The sequence below is a fragment of the Lacerta agilis genome, chromosome 11 (genome assembly GCF_009819535.1).
Source record: "Lacerta agilis isolate rLacAgi1 chromosome 11, rLacAgi1.pri, whole genome shotgun sequence".
In the NCBI taxonomy this organism is placed as follows: domain Eukaryota; kingdom Metazoa; phylum Chordata; class Lepidosauria; order Squamata; family Lacertidae; genus Lacerta; species Lacerta agilis.
In genome coordinates, this window is record NC_046322.1 from 54,873,482 (window position 1) to 54,897,180 (window position 23,699).

At 41.2% G+C, this 23,699-nt stretch overlaps 1 protein-coding gene across 3 annotated transcripts in view; it reads left to right on the forward strand.

Annotated features, from left to right (window-relative positions):
* The first annotated feature begins 172 nt into the window (after positions 1 to 172).
* AGTPBP1 (ATP/GTP binding protein 1) overlaps positions 173 to 23,699 on the forward strand; it is a 55,733-nt gene continuing 32,206 nt past the window's right edge. For 2 of the 3 annotated variants that reach the window (XM_033164836.1, XM_033164837.1), the window contains exons 1-4: positions 176 to 250; positions 16,812 to 16,897; positions 22,149 to 22,276; positions 22,939 to 23,006. In XM_033164836.1, the coding sequence (XP_033020727.1) occupies positions 16,863 to 16,897; positions 22,149 to 22,276; positions 22,939 to 23,006 (231 nt within the window). In that variant the 5' untranslated portion in view covers positions 176 to 250; positions 16,812 to 16,862. Of the gene's footprint in view, positions 251 to 16,811; positions 16,898 to 22,148; positions 22,277 to 22,938; positions 23,007 to 23,699 lie in introns of all 3 variants that reach the window. The other variant, XM_033164838.1, reaches the window with a different exon arrangement.

Consider the following 23,699-nt stretch of genomic DNA (forward strand, 5'->3'; position numbering starts at 1 on the left):
AGATAAGAAAGCAGAAACTCTTTCCCAGAGATTGGGACCGGACTTCCGGGTCGCTTCCCTCGAAGCGGGGCGTCAGGGGGAAGCTGCTCTTTGGAAGCGGTTGGAGGAAACCGGGGCTGCGTGTGTCGTGCGAGGGGCTCGGGAGTCCCGCGCTTTCCCGTCCTTTCGCACCCCGACCGCCTTATGGAGGGAGATGCAGGGCGGGCTCCTCTCACGGATCGCCCCGGGCTTGTTCCTGGCGCTCTTGCAGGTGAGTGTCGTGCGCGAGAATGGCGTCTGGCTCCTGGGGGGCGGGGAGGGTTTTTTGGGGAGGGGGGCCCCTCGAGGGCCTTAATGGAGGGCGGACCAGGACGATATATCAAGAGTGGCCCTATGGCTGGGGTGCAGGAAGCTGAGAAAGGTTGGGAGTGTGGTAAAACCTGTTGGCAGAGATACCCCGCTCCTCCTAACGGTGCAGCCAAGGCTCCAACTATCTCGTTTTTAAAATAATAATATATTTATTAAGATTTCCATTTTATAACATTAAATACATCCTTATGAAACTCTTTCAATATTTACTCATACGAGCTATCGACTCCCCTCCATCTTGCCTCATGGTTTTCATAATTCCAGATTCAGGTAGGTAGCCGTGTTAGTCTGACGCAGTAGAAATATATATTTTTAAAAATTGTCCAGTAGCACCTTAGAGACCAGCTAAGTTTGCCAACAAAGGTCCGAATAGTTAAAGCTATGGTTTTCCCAGTAGTGATGTATGGAAGTGAGAGCTGGACCACAAAGAAGGCTGATCGCCGAAGAATTGATGCTTTTGAATTATGGTGCTGGAGGAGACTCTTGAGAGTCCAGTGGACTGCAAGAAGATCAAGCCTATCCATTCTGAAGGAAATCAGGCCTGAGTGCTCACTGGAAGGACAGATCCTGAAGCTGAGGCTCCAATATTTTGGCCACCTCATGAGAAGAGAAGACTCCCTGGAAAAGACCCTGTGAGGGCACAAGGAGAAGGGGACGGCAGAGGATGAGATGGTTGGACAGTGTTCTTGAAGCTACCAACATGAGTCTGACCAAACTGCAGGAAGCAGTGGAAGACAGGAGTGCCTGACGTGCTCTGGTCCATGGAGTCATGAAGAGTCGGACATGACTAAACAACAACAAGTTTGTTCTTTGTATGAGCTTTCATGTGCATGTACACTTCTTCAGTGTGCATGAAGTGTGGTGCTGTGCTCGGCGGTTCAAATCCCCGCAACAGGGTGAGCTCCCGTTGCTCGGTCCCAGCTCCTGCCAACCTAGCAGTTCGAAAGTACATCAACTGCAAGTAGATAAATAGATACCGCTCAGGCGGGAAGGTAAACAGCGTTTCTATGCGCTGCTCTGGTTCGCCAAATCATCCCACTGATAACTGAGCATGTTCAGTGACTACTTGGGGAGCAATACCTGGAACACTACATTGGAGAGGAAATGGAACAAAGTAGCCTGCATAAAGAAGCAGCTACAGCCCATTCAAAGAGACAGTAAAATCAAACTTTTGAGTTAAAATGCTTACAGTACCAGTTCTGTATATTTTCGCTGCATATCCCATTTGATCATCATCATCATCATATTTATTTATTTATTTATTTATACCTCTCCTATCAGACTGAGCCTCCCCAGCCACTCTGGGTGGCTCCCAATCGAGTGTTAAAAACAATATAGCATTAAATATTAAAAACTTCCCTAAACAGAGCTGCCTTCAGATGTCTTATAAAAATAGGGTAGCTGCTTATTTCCTTGATATCTGTTGGGAGGGCTTTCCACAGGGCGGGCGCCACTACTGAGAAGGCCCTCTGTCTGTTTCCCTGTAACCTCACTTCCCGCAATGAGGGAACCGCCAGAAGGACCTTGGCACAGGATCTCAGTGTCCGGGCTGAACGATGGAGGTGGAGACACTCCTTCATGTAAAAAGGCAAAGTTAAACTTGATACAGAACTACAAATATATACGTAACCTCATTTAGAACACACAAAGCGTAATTGAAAAGTAAAAGGACTTACAAGTGCACACTTCTGTTGCACTTTGAAGAGGCTTCTTGTGTATCAAGAAATATTCTAGGCTGCTACTCATACAAAGGGTCATACTGCCAAGTAGGTGAAAAGGGAGGCATTCACCCACCTAGCAGTGTGGTGGAGTTTTGCAATCGTAGCATATCACCACAAGGTTGTTAGGTAGTGCTACTGAATGCGAGCATATGACAATCACTTCTGAAAGATCTGCGCTGGTTGTATTTAAGGTTTTGCTGATGCTGTTTAAAGTCCTAAACAACTTGGGGCCAGGCTACCTGAGAGAGAGCACCTTCTCCCATATGAACCTGCCCAACCACTGAGATCTGTAAGTGAAGCCCTCCTGGTTATACCTGTTAGGATAGTCCTACTCTTGTGTAGGACCCTGGTAGAGACACTTGCCCGACTGGCAAGTTCTCTCCCTCCTGGTCGATCATTCAAAAGCTTTCTTCAGCCCGAACAGCACAGCAACTGATACCAAAAATCATCAGCACACTTATGATCCTGCAGAGTATTGGTGGTCTGCGTAACAGACTCAATAGCTCAGCATTTTGGCTAATCTACTTTATTTACATATAATACACTCAGACCATTCTGACTTAGCTCCTTCCTCTTTCACATCAGACAGCAAAGAGAAAGAAAAACAAAGGACAATAATCCTACACAGGAACACAAAACATCCTGTTTCCGTCACTTCCCACTCTGTGGAATGAAAACATACACTGTCATATGATAGACAACAATCCCATGACTGCAAACACGTAGCAAGAATCCTAACAATACCGCAGTCTGTACATGTTCATCTTCTGGTAACTAGCGGGAGGGCTTTCTCTGCCATGCCAGCCATTCCATGGAGTTGCTTCCCCTCAGATATTAGGCATGCTCTGATGGTAATGTGCTTCTGACACTTGTTGAAGACCTATTCATTTACTCAGCCTTTGGGTCCCATTAAGTGGTTTACTGCATTTTAGTTACTTGTGAATTCTGATGTACATTTTATCGTATTGGTTTTCGTGTACTTTTATTTTAGTTGGCCATGAACCATTTCTATATTTTTTGATCGTGGGTGGCATATAAATGGTATTAATAAATTTCAATGTGGAATGTCATTTTTAATGTACCATGGTAACAAGAAATAAGTTTCCAAAAATTGGTGATGAATAACAATACAGTTAATTATGTGTAGAACTCTTAACTGTAGAAAGTATGAAGAACAACTGTGCATATTCTGTGGATTAGGAAATCATGAGGAATGTGTATAAAGGCTCCAAGAAAAATGTACAAGCGTGGGAAAGACGATAACCTGCTACAGTCTATTATTAGTATGTTCATTTTAATTCCCAAAGGCTAGATTATTTCTATTTGTTATTTAAAGATTGCCATTTTTCCTATTCAGGAAGCATTCAGAATCAAAGTCAAACCATTCCAGAGCTTCCTTTTGGTTGGGATACTCACTGTAATTCTTCATAACCTAAAAGAAATCTATAGCCCATCTTTCTGCTATACAGCCATTCAGGTCAAATTTGTAAGCCACCATAACACAATATGAGAAGCCCCTAACAGAAATGAGCAATTTGTAAATGCACATACAGTAAAGATGACATGAATAACAATTAAAACCAGTAATATCTAATCATACCTATATTAATATCACTGGGCATAGATGTCTGGGCAGGGAATCTCACAACTGGGGTCAGGGCCAGACACACCATGCAAGCAGGGGGAAGTCTGCTTCAGGTAGCCAGGCCCTCAGATTCAGAGAGGCCTGAGCTACTTCCAACTTTTGAGGCCCTTAGCCATAATAAAAATTAAAAAATGATGATGCATTTAAATATAGTAAGGTATGCAAATAGATAAATAGGTACCACTCCGGCAGGAAGGTAAACGGTGTTTCTGTGCGCTGCTTTGTTTCGGCAGAAGCGGCTTAGTCATGCTGGCCACATGACCCGGAAGCTGTACGCCAGCTTCCTCGGCCAATAGAATCATAGAATCATAGAGTTGGAAGAGACCACAAGGGCCATCCAGTCCAACCCCCTGCCAAGCAATAAAGCGAGATGAGCGCCGCAACCCCAGAGTCGTCCGCGACTGGACCTAACGGTTAGGGGTCCCTTTACCTTTACCTCATTTCCAAAAAAAAGGAGTTGTTTGTTTATAGAAACAGCTGGTCTAAGAGAGTGAATTGATCACTTCCTGATTATGTGCCAACAGATCAGATAGGGCTTTTTTGTTATTTGATATCGATTTAACTAATAAGGAGTTTCATATGTTCAAATCTAACTCTTACCAAATCCTATCTCTCTCTTGAATCTGCAGCTCTAAGCTGAGTGTGTGTGTCACCTTTTGGTTTAATGCACATAAAAACAAGCTGTGAGGCTTATTAAATGTCAAAAACGAATAAGCATCTAAATTTAATGCCCTCTTTGAGCTTGAAGCCCACCTTGGTCTTGCCTCTGATTGACTCTTCCGGCAGCACCATGAGGCAGAGAGAATAAATGAAGGCAGAAATCGGTATATGGATGTTGCAGCAAAACTAAACCTTGGCCCTAGCAGGAGGGACGATAGACAGCTTGGGGAACAAGACAACGATGCAGAACCATGTAGCATACTATAAATGCCACAGAGTTGAGCATTAGTCCCTGAGCAACTTCTGAAGTATACCAGTAAGATGTGAACAGAACCACTGGAAATGGTGTTTCCAACTCCCATTCCAGACAGAAAAGCCAGAAGCAGAAGAAAGGATGCACTATGTCTCGGGACATGCCATCCACTAAAGTTGCCAAAGTCATTTCAAAACCAGTTTGGAAGCCAGATGGAAATGAGACCAGATAATCTGTATCCTCCAGCCAGAAGTTGCACCAAAAGGGTTTAATGAAGGCAAGGATCAAAGAACTAGCCCCAATAAGGAAGACAATTAAAATTCAGTATTGTTGTTGTTCAGTCGTTCAGTTGTGTCCGACTCTTCGTGACCCCATGGACCAGAGCACGCCAGGCACGCCTATCCTTCACTGCCTCTCGCAGTTTGGCCAAACTCACGTTAGTAGCTTCGAGAACACTGTCCAACCATCTCATCCTCTGTCGTCCCCTTCTCCTTGTGCCCTCCATCTTTCCCAACATCAGAAATCTAGAGTCACTATAGACCCCAATACTAAATACATTTACTGTATTTGGAAGAAAAGCCTATAGATGAAGTATGTGTGTTTAGGAATGGGTGGTATGATTGTGTAAATATAGAGGATAAATAAAGCAAACTGCAGGATTGTGGTTCACAAACATTTCTTCTGTTACATGCTGTACTGTGTGTTTTGATCTGCTTTCATTATTGGAATACTAGATTTGGAACGTGTACTGCAACAATTACCGCTATATAGGAGGTTCAACATTTTCAGTTGTCATCATCAAACTAAAAGCCACAATCCAATAGAGTCAAGTACACTTAAAACCATTAATTTCAACAGGCTTAAGTGCTCTTAATACTCTCTTGGATAGTCACCAAACATTTGCTCATTCTGTTTATGTATACGCAGAAAGAGACCAATTTAGTTTGACATATGTGAATAGTGATTCATTTTATTAATATCTCCTGAAACAATATAAAACAGATGACCTCTTGAATGATGACATCTATCCAAGAGTACATCTACAAGTGAAACTACACTGATACTTATCATAGTTGCCTACAGTCATTTTTAAAGAAATAGCATAAAGTTGCCCTTGTAATTATCCTCTTTTCCTTAAATGTTATTACTTTTGCAGTAAAATTCTCAGTCATGTTACATACCCAATGAACATTTTTATGAGTATGATTATGATGCTTTATACATTTTAATGGTGTTTGGTTTGACTAGGAATGGACAATCTTTACAGCATATGCACTCATATAGTTGTGCCTTTCCCATTTTTTCAATGTTCTGGAAGGAGATAAGGCATATATGAATATTATTCCTTTCCCATATTGCCTTGTACCTTTTGCTATGGGCTGCTACCAGCTTGAATATACAGTAGATGATACCACATTTAGAGGGTTTTTATTGACCTTTGAAGAAATGCAAGATTGTAGAAAGTAATTTGTAGCATTGCATATTTAGCATTATTGGACAGTTGGAGCTGATCCACTCTCCAAGTGGCATACATTTTAAATTACATTTTTCTGCAGCCCTGACAACCTGAACTCCATATTTTTAATGTAATCTTGAACTAACGCTTTTGGGTACCTTGCTACAAAGACAGAAGACTGCAATTCTAAATACAATTATTAGTGAGTTGGCAATTATGTATAGGATTGTACAATTTCTAACTGAAAAATGTTCTAAACTCCCATCTCCCCCTAAATTATCTCTGTTATTAAAATGCACTTTGCAACCTGTGCACTGAGATCTAATCTCCATCTTTATGAACATTTTCTTTCTCAACAGCTAAATTATTGCATTATTCATTTTACTTGGAGTACTGTGGTTTCTAAGGGGCCATTATATATAACTGATTCTCCAGCGGAAGTCCATTGAAAAAGGGAAATCTTGCATATTTTCTTCTTCTAATGGACCATAAAGGTAAAGGTAAAGGTACCCCTGACCGTTAGGTCCAGTCGCGGACGACTCTGGGGGTGTGGCACTCATCTCGCTTTATTGGCCAAGGGAGCCGGCGTACAGCTTCCGGGTCATGTGGGCAGCATGACTAAGCTGCTTCTGGCGAACCAGAGCAGCGCATGCAAATGCTGTTTACCTTCCCGCCAGAGTGGTACCTATTTATCTACTTGCACTTTGACGTGCTTTTGAACTTCTAGGTTGGCAGGAGCAGGGACCGAGCAACAGGAGCTTACCCCGTCGCGGGGATTCGAACCGCCAACCTTCTGATCATCAAGCCCTAGGGCCTAGGCTCTATAGTTTAACCCACAGCACCACCCAACTATATTATGGACTATGGACTATATTAGCTGCTAAACCAAGGATATATGCCTATCAAAGATGTTCCATTCCTTGAAATCCAACTTAAGCTGGGAAACTGAAAAAAATTGTCTTAAATGCCCTAGAAATGGAGTAGTGAAACTTTTTTTTAAAGTGTTTAATGAGTCAATGGCATTATATGCTTTATATCAGGATGGCTAATATTGGATTCTCTAGCTGCTGTTGGGCCCTCAGTTCCCATCTTCTCTGGCCATTGGCCATGCTGGCTAGGTCTGGTGTGAGCTGGAGTCCAACATCAACTGTGGTGGGGACGGGTAGCTAGTGCTGCACTAGGGCATGGGAAACCAGGATTCAGGTCCTCATTTTGCAGTGTAGTTCACTGGTGACCTTGGGCTGTTTCTGAGGATAAAATGGGGGAGCAGAGAGAACCATGTACCCATTGAGCTCCTTGGAGGAAAGGTGGGGTATAAATGTAACAGGAAAAGTAAATAACAATATTAGAAGGGCCACTCCTGCTTTGCATAAAGGAGACTACCGAGGGCTCTCTGTTAGCAGCGCACCTAACGCCCTTAAAAATGTTCCTGGCAACGCACTGCTTATTAATGGTGTGGCATGTTTTCTGCAGAACAGAAGCAAAGCAGGTCGGCGCACCGGCCATTTCCCTGGGTTACTTTATAGAGCCCCAAAACACCTGGAGGCAGGCAGGCAGCCTCTTTCTGATGCTTGGGCTTCTCTCTGCCATTGTGCTGGAGGCTTCAAGTCACACGCAAATCTGATGAAAATTCCTGGGTGGCAAACATGAAAACTGCCTTCCAAAGCGAAGTGGGTTTGTCCGCTAAAGCCCCAACCATTCCCTGTGCCCTGGTTCTTTCTTCCACAAGGCTGGACAGCAAGACCCAAGACAAGCACCGAGCCTTTCCAAAAGCCGGCCAAGCTTCTGGGGTGACTCCGTGGCGTGCAGTCCTTTTTTGGGGGGAGGACAAGTAATAATCATAAATAAATAAGAATAAAGATGTGCACCCCACCATTGAGACCATTCCATTGTAACTATCCAACCTCCCAAAATTTCAACACCTCTTGCGATGGTTTGACCCCTTTCCGTTTTTAACAGTAAAAATTCTACAAACACCTTCCATATCTCCTCAAAATAATTTCTCCTGCATATTCCCCGTCTTACCTTAACGGCACATGTTAATTTATCGTTAATAGCTATATCCCACACCACTTTATACCATTCTTCCATTTTATATTCCCCTTCCACTTCCTAGCTATAATTTGCACAGCTGTCAATAAATTTGTGAGCAAGTCCTTCATAGCCTGCAAATCTTCCACCCTATCGTAAATTGATAATAATGCAACCTCTGGATTTTTGGTCAGCTTTAACCCAGTGATTTCTTTTGTCTCCTAAAACACCCTTTGCCGTTAAAAAAAAATCATCTGCATATCCAAATTAATTTAATTTGCTCATTTATTCATCTACTTTAATTATATACGCTTATAAAACTGCAGATTATTACAATAATCCTGCCAATGTTCTTATCTGTTTACAATTTATCTGTAAATATTCAATAAACCATTTTCATTCTTTTATAAAAAGTTTGTTATCTTGATTTCACCATTTCTGCATATTCCATTAGTTTTTGTATCTATTCTTCATTTGCTGGGACTTCTGCTTCTTTCCATTTTGGGGCGAGTAACATTCTTGCCACTGTTGTAGCATACATGAGTACGTTTCTATACAGTTTAGGTAGTTCTGTCCCTATAATTCCCAAAAGAAAAGCTTCTGGTTTTTTACAAACATTATTTTAAACATCCTTTTCAATTCCTAATATATCATTTCCCAATAAGCTTTAACCTTACTACAAGACCACCACATATGATAAAAAGAACCTTCTCTTTACGTTTCCCACACTTATTTGATTTAGATTTATACATTTTTGCCAATTTACTTGGTGTTAGATACCATTGATATATCATTTTCATATAATTTTCTCTTAGACCATAGCATGTTGTAAATTTTATATCCATATTCAGGGTGGATTTTATTTAAATCAAATTGATTTAAATCACCCAGGCATAGGCAACCTTCGGCTCTCCAGATGTTTTGGACTACAATTCCCATCATCCCTGATCACTGGTCCTGTTAGCTAGGGATCATGGGAGTTGTAGGCCAAAACATCTGGAGAGCCAAAGGTTGCCTATGCCTGCTCAGTAAGACTTGATTTAAATCATATATTTTTTTACAGAAATACTCATTCTTGCTGGTATAATCTTAACAACAAGATGAAGTTTTCATTTTTGGAATAATATATTTTCAGAGTAGTTTTTACACTTAGATCAAAAATTACTGATTTGGTTTTACTATTAGAAATACATAGACAGATAATTATGAAATTACTGTGAGGTTTATAAGTTACCGGTAACTGTTTATATTTGGACAACTTTTCTGCTGTTCTTTATTGGAAGGAGAAAAATAACCATTTCCTTAATAACAATAAACAATTTATTTAACTAAAACAATAACATTATAGCATATGTATCCATGTTTGTTAACTGATGTGGTTAAATGATATAAAAAATCTTTGAGTTTTAGCACACATGAAAAACTTGAAACAAATCCTTAATTTCCTGATGAACAGCCTTTGGGCTATAATGTAACTTGCATAGGAAATAGAACTTAAATAGGAACTTAACTTAAGTAGGAAATAGAAAGATTTTTCCTCCAAAAGCATTTATTTTTTTAATCATTGATTTTTATCCACCCTGTGCATATTCCACAATCATTCCCATGCTTCCATGTCTGTATTTGCCAAAATAACTGTAGGTATTTACACCCCCACCACATGTGAATGTAAGTCCTTATTTTTTATTTACATTATTTCTTCACAAATAACATTTATAACTGAAGGACAACCTGGATGCCCACTCAGCTTTTGGCTCCCAAGGAGTTGCAACCTGGCCAGGATTTAGGTTTGATGAGGCCCTAAGCTGCTGAAGGTAATAGGGCCCTTTATATGTCCAGCTGTCCTTTGTCAACAACAAATTGTCACCGTTTTTGGTGTTGAATATATGCTATATGGTAATTTATGGACCTAATAGGTATCTCCTGCCATTTGCACATGTTGCCGTGCAACCAGTCCATGCACATTGCAGGCACCCTATATATAGAAATGAGCAAACTGGTGATATTTTAGGGAGCAGGCTAACAGGCGGGGCCCATTACTTATATCATAGGAGCCTACACAATGCAAAACACTTGTTGTATGTAGGTTTTATTTTATTAGTTTTTTATCTTACATTTGGAAATGTACATTGTTTCCCCCCCTTTAATTTTTGGGGGCCCCAAGAGAGGAGACCTAAGCTATAGCTTGTCTCACTTATAAGTAAATCCGGCACTGCCATATTTCACAATCATTCCCGTGTCTCCTTATCTATATTTGCCAAAAGAACTGTAGGTATTTACACCCCCCACCACATGTGAACGTAAGTCCTTATTTTTTTATTTATATTATTATTTCTTCACAAATAACATCATTTACAACTGAAGGACAACTCAGGCTTTGGCTCCCAGGGAGTCGCGGCCACAGCTGCCCGCCCTGAGGGCGACGCGGTGGCGACTGCGCAGGAGAACTACCCAACTACCTGCCGTCCGACTCTTAAGGGCGCAGAGACGGGCAGAGAGAGCGCGCGGCGGCGGCGGCGGTCGTGCGCGCGCGCGCGCGATGACGGTGGGTGGAGAGCGCGGTGACGTCTCCAGGATGCGGACAGGTTCCTGCCGCGCGTCCTTCGCCGCCGCGCTGAGCGGGGGGGCGGAGCCCGAGGTTTCCTCCGAGCGGCGTTCGGCGGCTGCGCTGTCCGGAGCCGGCCCGCCGCGGCTCACCTGCCTCGTTCCGTGGCGCGCCCGAGAGCCTCCGCCGGCGCGGCTGTGCTGAGGGCGGGTTGGCGCTGAAGGGGGCCCGGGCGTGGAGGAGGAGCGCCGCCTGCCCCTGCCGGAAAAAAAAGGAGGTGAGGGAAGGAACGAGAGCCTGCCTGGCGGGCGGGCGGAGGTCGCAGCGACCCCTCGGAGGAGGAGAGGGGCGCTTAGCGCAAGGGTGGCGGGGGCGCAGAGCGGCTGCCTTGTTGGTCCCCGTAGCTTCTTTTCCACAGGGAAAAGCTCCTTTTAACGAAAGGCTTCGCGGGTCATCCCGAACCCGACAAGTTGGTCATTCCTTGGCCCCATTGCGTTTCAATGCGGGAGTTTCCGTGCGGCGCTCCCGTTTAGTAAACAAACTTTGATTTATTGTTAGTTGCCTCATAAGCTGTTGGGTTGGCTGTGGTTTTAATGGTGGGTTTTGTTGTTGTTTTTTTTAATGCTCGGTCCCTATGCTTTTCCATTCCACGAGAAGCTCTGGGGGGTGGTTTGCACTGGCCATAATAAATTCATAATGCAAATTGGGATGGCGTTTAAAAAAAGGGGATCCGGTCAGTAAAGCACGGGTGGGTCGAGCCACTTGCAGCAAGGGCACCCCCGTGTAGTGGGAATTCCCATAGAACAAAATAGAACCCCCTTCTTGTCCCTGCTTTGTGTATATCCCTGTTAACCAGGCCTTCTCCCGCTCTGCCTGATGCAGGTCGCGTGTATTCTGGAGAATGAGAAGCTTGTGCCGAGGATAGGGGAAGTGTGTACAAGCTTTTCATTCCCCTAGTGTAGCTGGCCATTATCTCTCTGTGTGTGCCTAGGCAAGGGAGGAGACAAAAGTGGTTCTAGTGAACCACAGGAGAAACCTCTGATTGCAGATTGTGCCTTCACTATGAATCAATCAAGCCCCTGATATACAGCAGTTCTCATCATGATATTTTCCAAAGGCCTCCTGAAACAGGATGGTTCAGAAGGCCTTCGTGATCTAGCCCAGTAGGTTTTGCAGTTGAGAATTTCTACAAATGAGGTGTCACTGTTTAAAAAGCTTCACTTTGAATCAATGCCTGCCCTTCTGGGCTTCAGCTGGAGATCTTAGTCAGGCACTCCCAAACTCAGCCCTCCAGATGTTTTGGGACTACAACTCCCATCATCCCTAGATAACAGGACCAAGTGGTCAGGGATGATGGGAGTTGTGGTCCCAAAACATCTGGAGGGCCAAGTTTGGGGGTGCCTGATCTTAGTGCTCGTATGGGAGAAGGCACTTCAGAGGTACTCTGGACCAGGCTGTTTAAGACAGAATAATAAGATTGGTTGTTGTAATCATTTTACCCGTAATGGTGTTGAGTTCAAGATTTGAGCTTCTTGGTAAAATGACTAATCAAATGATAAGGGGTGGAGTGACTCAAAGATCCAGGAAGCCCATGGTTTGCACAGAGATTTGGTGTGGCTGAAGGTCTGCATTTTGAGCAGTTACAAACCTAAGTGGCTTTGGAAGATTGATTTGGAACTGATGCTGTCTTTGAGCAACTATAAGCCATATTTTTGTGACCTTCAAAACTTTCTCATAACAAGATTGGATTTTTGCACACACTTTAAAAATGAATTTATGTAGTAAAATTGCAATGCAAAATGTTTAAAGTGGAATTGATTAATGTTCGCTAAACTAAAGTATTTATAAACAATAACTCGCTGCTTGCTTGTATTTTATTTTGCCAGTCTTGAAATTGCATTGTAAGTGCAACTAAAATTAGGTCATATACTATTAAAATGGTTAAACTCATAACGTTGCTGTTCACAGAAGCCACTTCTATCCATTGGAGATTTCCCTGAACTGAAGGGAGAGGAGCAAGATTTCTTAAAAAAAAACAAAAAAACAAAACAAAACTGTTCTACTGCAGTCCGATGTAGCACCATCTATACTTGTCCCAGAGAGCCCATCAACAACTATCTGGAACAGAGTTTGGTGTTCATGGAAGCCTCTGCTGGACCCAAGAGCCTTCCATGAACGGAATAACATTGTTAGATACAGCCCATAGTAATGTCAAAGCAGTGCTTTGACTGCTTTCAGATCACATGGGCCTCCTTTGCAGCTCATTGCTTGTGTAGGAGAGGAACAGCACCAAAGCAAGGAAGGTTCAAGGTGCACAAAAAAGTGGTTTCTTGGGCCCACTGTGTTTTGAATGGGGAAAACGGCCTTCCATATTCTTTACCACAAAGTGATTTTGAGGAGCAGGAAGAAAAAAAATGCAGCTTCCTCTTACCTCCTTCATTATTTCTTATTGTGAGCGTTTGGGATTTGGAAGCACTGCAAAAGGACACCAACAAACTAGGCCTGTGCCCTTCAGCATCACTTGTTGGCAACCACCCAAGACGGTTTGCGTTGCTAACAAAGCTCTTAAGCTCTTGACTAAGCCCATCCCCTTGTCCCAACAGAGGGAAAGCGTCAAGTCTGCAGTTTGCAATAGGCAGTTTTGTTCATCTGTAGTTACGGGTTTAATTTTACAAGCATTGAAATGAACTGATTATGGAATTCTGAATATTTTAGTTTCCATCAACTCTCCCTAGCCAAAATGTATTGGTTCAGCATTTTACAAATTATTCTATCAAAATCAGCTAGAGAGATGGTTACCTTTTCAAATGGACTGTGTTCTCTGAGATATTACGCCATCTTGTTTTTCTTCATTATTCTGAATTTCCCTTATAGTGTTTTTCACATGTCGGCTTCAGATCTTTCAAAAAGTTACAGGGAAAACGCATGTGAGAGCCTTACCATGCTTCATTTGGTTATCACTAAGACAGCTTGCTCACTCCACCCTAGTATATGGATGTGTCTGTCTGAGATAATGGTTCTTGATCTATGTAAAGGTCTCCAGGAAGGTATCTACTGTCTTCATGGATATCCTTGCCTCACTCGGTTTGCAGAAAGAAGCAAGCTGTCATTTTGCATCTGTGAGCGCACTAGAAGTCAAAAGCTGCTTTTTTATTTCTCCATGTTGCTGTGAGACTGATGCACTGAGTGGCTGTAAGAAGATAATTCATGTTATATTTGGCCAGAGATTTACCTGATTTATTCCTCTATATTATCATATGAGAGATGAGCCATTTGCCCTTTATTTCTTACAGCAGCTATGTAGAAATTCTTTTTTGTGACTCCATCTCATTATTCTGCTGAAATGTTTGATCCTGACTGTATGGTTAAAGCCCTTTAATTTCATGGGTTCTTCTCATGCAGTGGTTACCAGTGAGAATTAATGCTTGATTCTCTGTGTTTGCTGTTGAACAGCAGAAGCATGGAATACTGTAATGTCATAGAAAAATGACTCCCATGCTACGGATACAACATATAAAAGGTCTCCGAGAATTGGTGAGTCTAGCAGTGTTGATATTTGTATATAGCAAATGTTGTAGGACCTGTTTAGGCAGAAAACAGACATTCTGGACTAAGTAAAATTGAGAAAGAAGGAAGGAACGGGAATGATGTGTAAGAACTGTAAGCAGTGTCACAAGACACCATATAACAGTATAACATCAATCCTCATGAAAGACACTGGCTACCTATTTGCTGCTAGGCCCGATTCATGGTGTTGACTTTAAAACTGAAAACCCTAAATGACTTCTTAAGGCCCAAATACTTGATGGCACTCATCTTCAAATCAGCCAGGTCAGGCCCTATGGTCTGTCTTGTGGGCCATTTGATTGATTATTTAATTGCTATACTGCTTAATATATTAAAAATTGTAGAAGAAATTGATGCAACAACAGAAACTTAAAATATTACAGAAGCACACACGTTATATAGACATTAGGAATAGGAATAATTTATTATTGGCCAAGTACATTTTCCAACATATTTGGAATTTGTTTCAGCTACATTGCAATGTAAACATACAGACACTGTTCCTCTCACAATACAAAGAAGCAAAGAAACCCCACCCATAATTTACCTCCCTTCAGCTATACAACTACGAATTTAACAATTTAATGGCACAAGGGAAAAAACTATTCTTGTGCCTGGCCGATTTTGTATATGAAGTCCTGTAGCGACGTCCAGATGGAAGTAAATCAAGCAGATGATGACCGGGATGTAAAGGATCTGCTACAATTCTCTCTGCTCTCTTCCTAACTCGGGTAGCATAAATTGTCTCTATTGAAGGCAAGCTAACACCAATTACCCTTTCTGCAATTCTTACGGCTTAAATAATTCTATCTATTTAACTATCTAAATCAGTAGCAATTTATTTTCCTTCTGACACACCCTCTCAGCCTCCAGGTTCTCACCCAGGGTCCAAACTCTCAGCTCACCCACAAAAGTCTCACAAGAAGAGTTTCTGGAAACAGCAGACATCACCCCAGTGCCTCACTTAATACTTGCTTTTTCTGGGCAGGCCCAAGGTGGATGGTACTTTCTCAGACTGTCCACAGCTGTGTCCTATTTAGCTGCACTGTCCACAGCAAGTTTGTATATAGCTAAGTATTGTCTACACTGACTGACAGCAACTGTCCAGGATTTCAGACAAGGTTATTTCCCAGCTCTACTTGGAGATACTGGGGATTGAATGTGGGAACTGCTTAATTGTTTTGTAGTATTTTTCTGTATATTAGCTATACTGCAGAATTTTGATTATATCTGTTGAGTGGATGTTTTTGTATTTTAAAGTTTTACTTTGTAGTAAATTCAGGTGAGTGTTGGATCTCCATTTTTCACCTTCAGTTTTAAATTTTATTAATCCTATGTGGAAGTGTCAATACTATACATTCAGAAAACAGTTGGTATATTTTGGGAAAGGTCTTAATGAAGTTTATGATTTAGAAAAGTGAAATGCACTTTTAGATATTTGATACTATGAAAAGCAAAACATTGGTTGATATATATGGAGCATGAATTGGTTTTATAATACAACAGCCAAAATCAAAATATAGCTGGAAAGGGTTGGCTAGCCAAAGATGTTACCAAACAGTGCCATGTATGGACCTAGCATTTCTTGGCCAACAACCTTTGGAGCTTAAGCACTTCTTCCTCCTCCTGCATATCTGACTGCAAATGAAACTTCCTGGTTTGTTAAACCACATTTTCTGTGCTTGGTTGTCATGGCAAACATGTGGTTTAATAAACCAGGAAGTTTCCTCTGAAGCCGAGTGTGAGGAAAGAGGAAACATTTGAGTTCACAGCCCATTTGTTTTTCAAGAAACCATACATCTGAATCAGGCAATGTCTGATATCAACTGACTTTCCTGTCATGAACCTTTTGTATGGGGCAGTGATTTACAGGGCATAGGAACGCACATACTGTTTGTTTTTGGCCAGGATGTGATCCTCAGAGCACACTGAGTTGCTTTCAGAGCGATTTGTCTGACAGTGAGGATAAGGGACATACTCTGCAGGACCTGGGAGAGTTCCTCCTGCAAAAGAGTGAGGTTGTGCAGCCAGTAGATGCAGAACATGCAGATTGCACAATATCTGGTTCCCAGGCATTTCTGAAGCTCCCCAGGCCTTGGCAGCCTTGAGGAAGGATTGTGTTATGTCAGTACAACATAATATTTTTGTGGATTGTGTCTTTAGTTTATAAACTCCAGTTTTGCTGATTTAAGTAAGCTAAGAACTTTTTTGGAGAACAGCACAGATTACATCCCCCCCCCAGTAGACTGAAGACTAAATGAGATGAGTAACTGATAACAACTCCCTGATACACAACCGTTGAAGTAATGTTTCTCCAGTCTTTTCCCACAGTCTCTGCCATCTTTGTCACTGCTACACCCTCTTTAGCAAGCACCTTTGCTTTTTGCTTAACCAATGGCTACAGCTACATTTTTTCCTGACATTTTTGTTCCCAGGCCCTTATAAGGCTGTATTTGCTGGCTATCTGGGTTTCTGCAGATGGTGTTATTTCTGCTGTGTTTTCTCAAACATTATCCCGATTCTCACACTAGAATTTGAGTATACTTACACACTCTTCTTCTTTTTCCATTTTTGCCGATCATTAGAGATGTTGCTGTGAAGAAATAAGCTTTCCAGATTGATATGAAGAATTTTACATGATGAATAAAATAAAAATGGCATCAGAAAAAAGGTAAGGGGGTTGGGGAGAGATGCAGAGGTTGTTTAATCTTACTTGCAGGATTTTAATTTTTTTCAACATCTGGGTTTGTATTCCTTGAAGATAGCTTCTAAATGAACACAAAGCCATCAGGCTTATGCAGACGATTAAGAAAAAGATTTTCCGTAATAGTTGGTGACCTGTAATTATAAATTTTATTTAGCTTTTATTGTGTACATATAATTGTCGCTTTGATATTTTAATGAATTATACAAGTACTTATATGCTATCCATGTAATTTTACGATAACCCATTGGTTTTTTGTTTGTTTGAGCAAAACAAACCATGATCCCTGGTTTGGAGTAAATGCTAAGATAGGGGTTATGATGCAATCCATCAGTGGTCACAGACTCACTAAAGGGATCACAGTGGGAACCACCTCAACATTTGCGATAAACCATTAACTAGTGTTCACCATGATATCTGAACTGGGAGATTGGATTGGATCTAAGGGTTGCATGAGCAGACAGCTGCTCTTTTCATGCCCCTCCTTTCCCTACTGCTTTACATACTACACTTCTGGTTAGAAATTAGTGATGGCATCCTATAAACTGACACTTACTATGATCTTGGGACGCGGGTAGCGCTGTGGGTTAAACACAGAGCCTAGGGCTTGCCGATCAGAAGGTCGTCGGTTTGAATCCCCGCGATGGGGTGAGCTCCTGTTGCTCGGTCCCTGCTCCTGCCCACCTAGTGGTTCGAAAGCACATCAAAGTGCAAGTAGATAAATAGGCGGGAAGGTAAACAGTATTTCCGTGCACTGCTCTAGTTCACCAGAAGTGGCTTAGTCATGCTGGCCACATGACTCGGAAGCTGTACACCGGCTCCCTTGGTCAATAAAGCGAGATGAGCGCCACAACCCCAGAGTCGTCCGCGACTGGACCTAATGGTCAGGGGTCCCTTTACCTTTACTATGATCTTGCATGTGGGCTTATCACTGTTGAGCCTATCATTGGTTTGTGTTAGTAGTGAACATATGCTTAGAAGTTGCAGTTAGTCATGATTTCACTTGTATATAATCACAATGGAAATTGATGCACCTCTGCTGGCATAATAGACTTCTGTGTGTGCAATGGAACTTCCTCTTCCGTCTGCTCAAGCTCCTTGCACACCCTCAAAATCAGCTCCAGATGGTTCAGATGTGCAGTGGGACGAGAGGAAGTGAAAGCTACTAGCTAGCTGCTAGAAAGGAGAGTGCTTTGGTACTCAGGTCCTACTTGTGTCTGATTGGCCGCTATGAGAACAGGGTGCTGGACCAAATGTTGGCCTGATCCAGCAAGTTTTTCTTACATTATGCCAGTGGGACTAAGCACATGGAGCATTGGATACATGTGCTTAAAATAATCTAAACTGCTCCACATATAAGTTATATAATACGTCATCCACTGAAGTGCCAGTTATTTTGGAATTGGTACTTTGTGGGGCCATTCTTCACCCTATATATTTTTAATGGAAACTTGTTTGCAAATAAATTTAACCATTTCTTATGCTTATTCCAGAATCATTTTTACTGAATTCAATAAAAAAAAACTCTGAGAGGTGAAGTTTCTGGTTTTAAACTTAGAGGAATTGTAGCCTTATGACACAAAATGGTTTCCATGGTAACTTCCTAGGATGCAATTGTGTCTGGGTTGGGCTCTAGAATAAGGTCACTATGTAAGAAATGGTTAAGCTGTAGGTTGCACTTAGTTTGTAGCTTGGTCAAAGGCATCATTAGAGGAAATAATGCAAACATGAGGCGTGGCACTCGGATTCATATCAGAGTCAGGATGTTTAGACCACTTGGGAAGTGGGTAGGATCTGACAACTCCTCTCATTCTTGGCCTGTAGGAACTAATCCCCGGTGAGTGGGAAAGCCTGCGGAATGATGATAATACTAAGGGAAACATTCTTACTATTTATTTAACATTTATTTATACTTACTATTTATTTAACAACTATTTTTGCTTCCAGTTGCTCAGTTTATTTTCATATCAGCCTTGAGAGTAATTGGGATCTCCATAACAATTTATTTTAAGACTAGTCCTAACAGGGTATCTGTTTCCAGTTACTTAAGTTTTGCTGGTGCTCTAAGTATCCTAAAAGTAATTCTCTAGAAAGTTCCTATTTCTTATACTATTAGTTGTTGGTCCTAAAACAAACTTCCATATATCACAAGGAAGAGATTAATCTTTCTCAAAGATGTAATAAGTGAGAATGTTACTTCCTCTAAACTTTTTAAATATTTTATCCATAAATGTACTAAGCTGCACACCGTTTTCAGAATAGTTTGCCTGTTTAAACCACCTCAACTCCACTTTCAGAATAATAATAATGTGTGTTTATATATAGTTTGGAGGTCTTTTTTCAAGACACATCTACGTTTATATGGATCCTGCCAAATCGGTGGGCAGCTTTAATTGTGCAAGTGGCACATACAATTTCGTAATCAGGATTATGCCAGTTGTGCGATGTGATGTAACAGAGCTTGGAACCTTGAGGTACCTTTTACCTGCTACACTGACCCTTGGTTATTTGAATGTGTGCCAGTGTATCAGTTTCTGTGTTGCTGCATGTTTTACTGCGGTACCTCGTGCTGTGTAACCTCCAGGTTATGGAATCTTCAGGTTATGGCTGCGGCAGACCCGGAAGTGGGTTTTCCGCTAGTGTGTGCACAGAAGCAGTCATCTGGTTACAACATTTTTGGGATACGGCCAGGCCTCCGGAATGGATCCCATTCATAACCGGAGGTACCACTGTATGAGGCTGCCTCTTACTGGAATAGTTTTGTGAATTTTAGGTGAGGCTTGTTTATACCCCAACCTCCACCAAGTATTTGATTGAAGTACAGCCATATGTCAGCAGGGATAGCCAGCACAGTACCCTCCAGATGTTGGTGGGCTCTGACTCCCTCTATCCCTGGCCATTAGCAACTCTTGCTGGGTCTGGTGAGAGTCCCAACAACATCTGGAAGGCACCACATTGACAATCTGTCTTAGAGCAACTTGGTGATAAATACAGAATCATTTTCTAACTTCAGTTGAACTGTTTTCAAGCTGCTGAACGAAGAACAGTAATTTATCATATCTTTGGTAAACCAACAGTGGCAGTATTTATTAAACTAGTGCCATATCCTTTTAGTTTTATTGCAGCTAACCATATTTCATTGTAATGTGTATAATAAATTGCCACTTGCTGTATAAGCTAGCTGCATGGTAAGCTGACAAGCAGAATGGCTTATGGTGCCAGTTAAATGCAACAGGAGCATTTTGTCACTCTAGAAAGGTGATGGCAAAGGAAAGTTACATGATTATATCACTCCAAAAATAATGTGTGTACTTTTACCAGTGGAGTCACATTTTGGACGTCATTAATGGCTTAAAGATTGTGTTACACTGTAGATGCTTAGAGGTAAGTTGAGGTGTGTGTGTAAAAGTGTGTAAGAGATCCATGACTGATCTGGGCCCCGATGATGACTCAGTGGAATTGTTAGGAGTATTGCCATTTGAGCATTCCAATAAATAAATCTGTTTTCAGATAATAGGTCTAGAATTCATGACAACTTCATACTAACTCAGTTGCTTAAAAATACCATCCTGGGTTGCAACTGATCTGTGAACATTTCAATGATTATCTCAATCTATGCAAAATCAACACTTTCAAACCAACCAACCAACCTAAAGTGCTATTTATAACTAGTCTAGTGCAGCCCTGCCTCCATGGGCGATTTTGTGTACCCTCTTGCTTTAAAGCAGGGATGGAAAGCCTGTGGTCCTCTATTTTCACTCATTCCCAATGAATGAATATTGGCTAGGGCTGGTGAGAGTTGGGAGTCAGCAATAACCGGAGGGGGCACCATGTGAGCTACCCCTGCCTTAAAGGCTACTGGTAAAGACACAGAGACATACGCCTAGCCTGACAAGGCAAAATGAATTTTGTCCTGAACTGGGGTGAGAGAAGGAGGTGAACACAGAGGTATCCTCACCTCCTGGATTTCATGCCAGGTAAAGCAAGATGTTAAGTGATATTAGCATCAGATACTTGAGTCTGCCCCAATGTGAAATCCAGTTGGCCTATTTTAGTTTGAGAGTGTCAAAAAACAGCTGCCTCTGGATCCATGACAGAGAGTAGAATTACTTTCCTTTAAAATGAAAACATTTTACATTATAAATATTCTTAATTAAATGTATTATAAAATGAAAAAAACATTGCTTAATCACATTCCCGCAGCACAGTGTGGAAGCCAGTGTAAATCACTGATGAAGCTAAAATTTATTTGAATAAACTTCCACTTTTTTGCAGTTTATATTTCTTCTCTTGGGGTATGTTAAGGCTACAGAATGGATTAATTAATGGACCTTTTGATAGTAGTCAGAACTGAAATTCTGCCAAGATGGGAAATTCTTGTTGTCTCAACTAGAGATAGTGTGAAAGTTTGTCTGAGGCCGGCTTGGAATAGAAACCAAGGTGTTAATAGGACCTGAATCCAAACCGGAAACAAGTCTTCAAATGTCTACCCTTCCTCTCCTGAGCTTTCAGGACTTCTTAGAAGATGAAGTTTCATGCCATCACCAGCACTCCCTCCCTTCACTACTTTCTGAAAGCAGCAGCAATGTCAAAAGGCAAAAGGGAGGATTTTCCTCTCCTGTTTTCCCATCAGAAATTCTGGGTGTAATGGATTCTAGCATGGTAGCCCTGGCTAAGAGTGTGATGTCACAATGGATAACAGGGACTTGCGGTTTATTTTCAGTTTCTGGAACCTTTAAACCAGGGCTTTAAACCCAACTTTTTTGGACCAATGGATGCATCACAAATTTTGAGAGGGTGTTGTGGGTGCCCATCAAAAATTGGCTGCCAAGGGGGTGTTGCATAACACCAAATTTCTGTGATAGGGTGGCATGGCATAACACAAAATTAGAGAGTGCCCCAACAACATCATGGTTATCAGCAGAAGTCAGCTTCTGGCCCTGATTGTGAACGGGCTTAAGTTGTTCAATTTCTGCTTCTCATGCAGCCCTTAAAGGCACAAGGACCCTGTTTTTCCACAGTGTCAACCTTAAACCAAACCAAGGCTACATTCTTACCAGAGAGTAATTAACTAATTATTAATTTTTGCATCATGACCCTAATGTTAAGCATTCCTAAAATGTCACTCTGAAAAATGCCTGAGATTGACATTCAAAAGTGAATCTCTAATAATAATAATAATAATAATAATAATAATAATAATGTTTATTTGCTCCAGTCTAACGAACAATTCTCGGATTCTGAGTTTACTGTCGCAACTGGAAAAAATCAACACAGAATGTTTGGTGGAAGCAGACACTACCAGATACGTCACATCAAAAATTCTTCAGCTGGCTCAGAGTCAAGGTAAATACTTGTACATTGAAATCGAACTTTAAATTTATATGCACTTTACTCTTGAATATGTTCTGTATATAATATCTGTATGGCATCCCATATTTCATGGTACAGAGTTATGTTCTGATTGTAAATTGTAGTCAGTATGCTTGCATATATAGAACGAAACACTTTTTTTCTTGCTTAGAAGATGTAGTCACTTAGCTCAGGCTGGATCTAAACACATCAAAGAAGTGTTTCAGTTTAAATTGTTGTAAATTTAAACTGGGAAAACGGGTAGAGAAAAATGGGACTCCACATCGCCATCTGGTGGTACAATGTTATATATCACATATATAACGCCTGCTTTTTCTTTACCAGTCTAGCTGAGTTCTCAGTATTTAAAAAGTTCCCTTTTTATAATGAGTTTCATTCCTAATATTAGTCGTCTTTTACTTTAATTTCTGTTGATGTGGATAGGTAGGAATTATTACATTGTTAAAAGGAATAATTTCAGGCATCTTGTAATTTTGCAATGTAGATTGTTATTTATTAATTGAAGTAATCACCATTGGTGATTAAAAACATTTTTTACTATTGCACTTTATGCTTTTCAGCAGCTACTATCTGGTTGCCAACATTTGAAATTAATTTCCTTGTTTACCAAGTGCTCACATGTATTTAACTTTCAGAAAAAATCAGGAAGGAAATGACTGCAAAAGGTTCAACTGGAATAGAAGTTATTCTTTCAACTTTAGAGGTACTATTTTTTTTTTTAAATCATTTATGGTAAAATAGTGGGTCAGTATGACTTAAGTTTCTTGCACAGTTTGAATTTCTAAAGTTTGCTTCGCAGTCAGAGTAGTCACTCTGTTCACTGGATTTTCGTGTTTGGGTTAGAGTAAGAATTCTGTTGCTTTCCTTTAAAGTAGATGTTAGAGATTTTAGCTATAGCTATAGCAACTTTTTAAAATGAAGGATTCAAAACTTAACACAAAGTTGATGGTGTCCCAAAGTAGTGGCATTTAAAAGAATTGATAGTTTTGGTTAATTGGCCAGTGCCACTGTTAAGATGTGATTTGAAAACCTAGTGTAGGGCATTGATGTCAGAGATAGAGCTGTCATTTTTTATATCTAAAACAGGCATAGGCAAACTCCAGCCCTCCAGATGTTTGGGACTACAATTCCCATCATCCCTTGCTAACAGGACCAGTGGTCAGGGATGGTGGGAATTGTAGTCCCAAACATCTGGAGGGCCGGAGTTTGCCTATGCCTGTTCTAAAATATTACTGTATTTATGTTCATGGTCCTGGTTCTGGAATTTTTGTACTTTTTTTAGCTTTAAGTCAAGGCAAGGGAATGTGTGGCCCTCCAGATGTTGATGGACTTTAGCTGCCATAATACCTGACCATTGACCACAATGGTGGAACAGATGGGAGTTTTGAATCCCAAC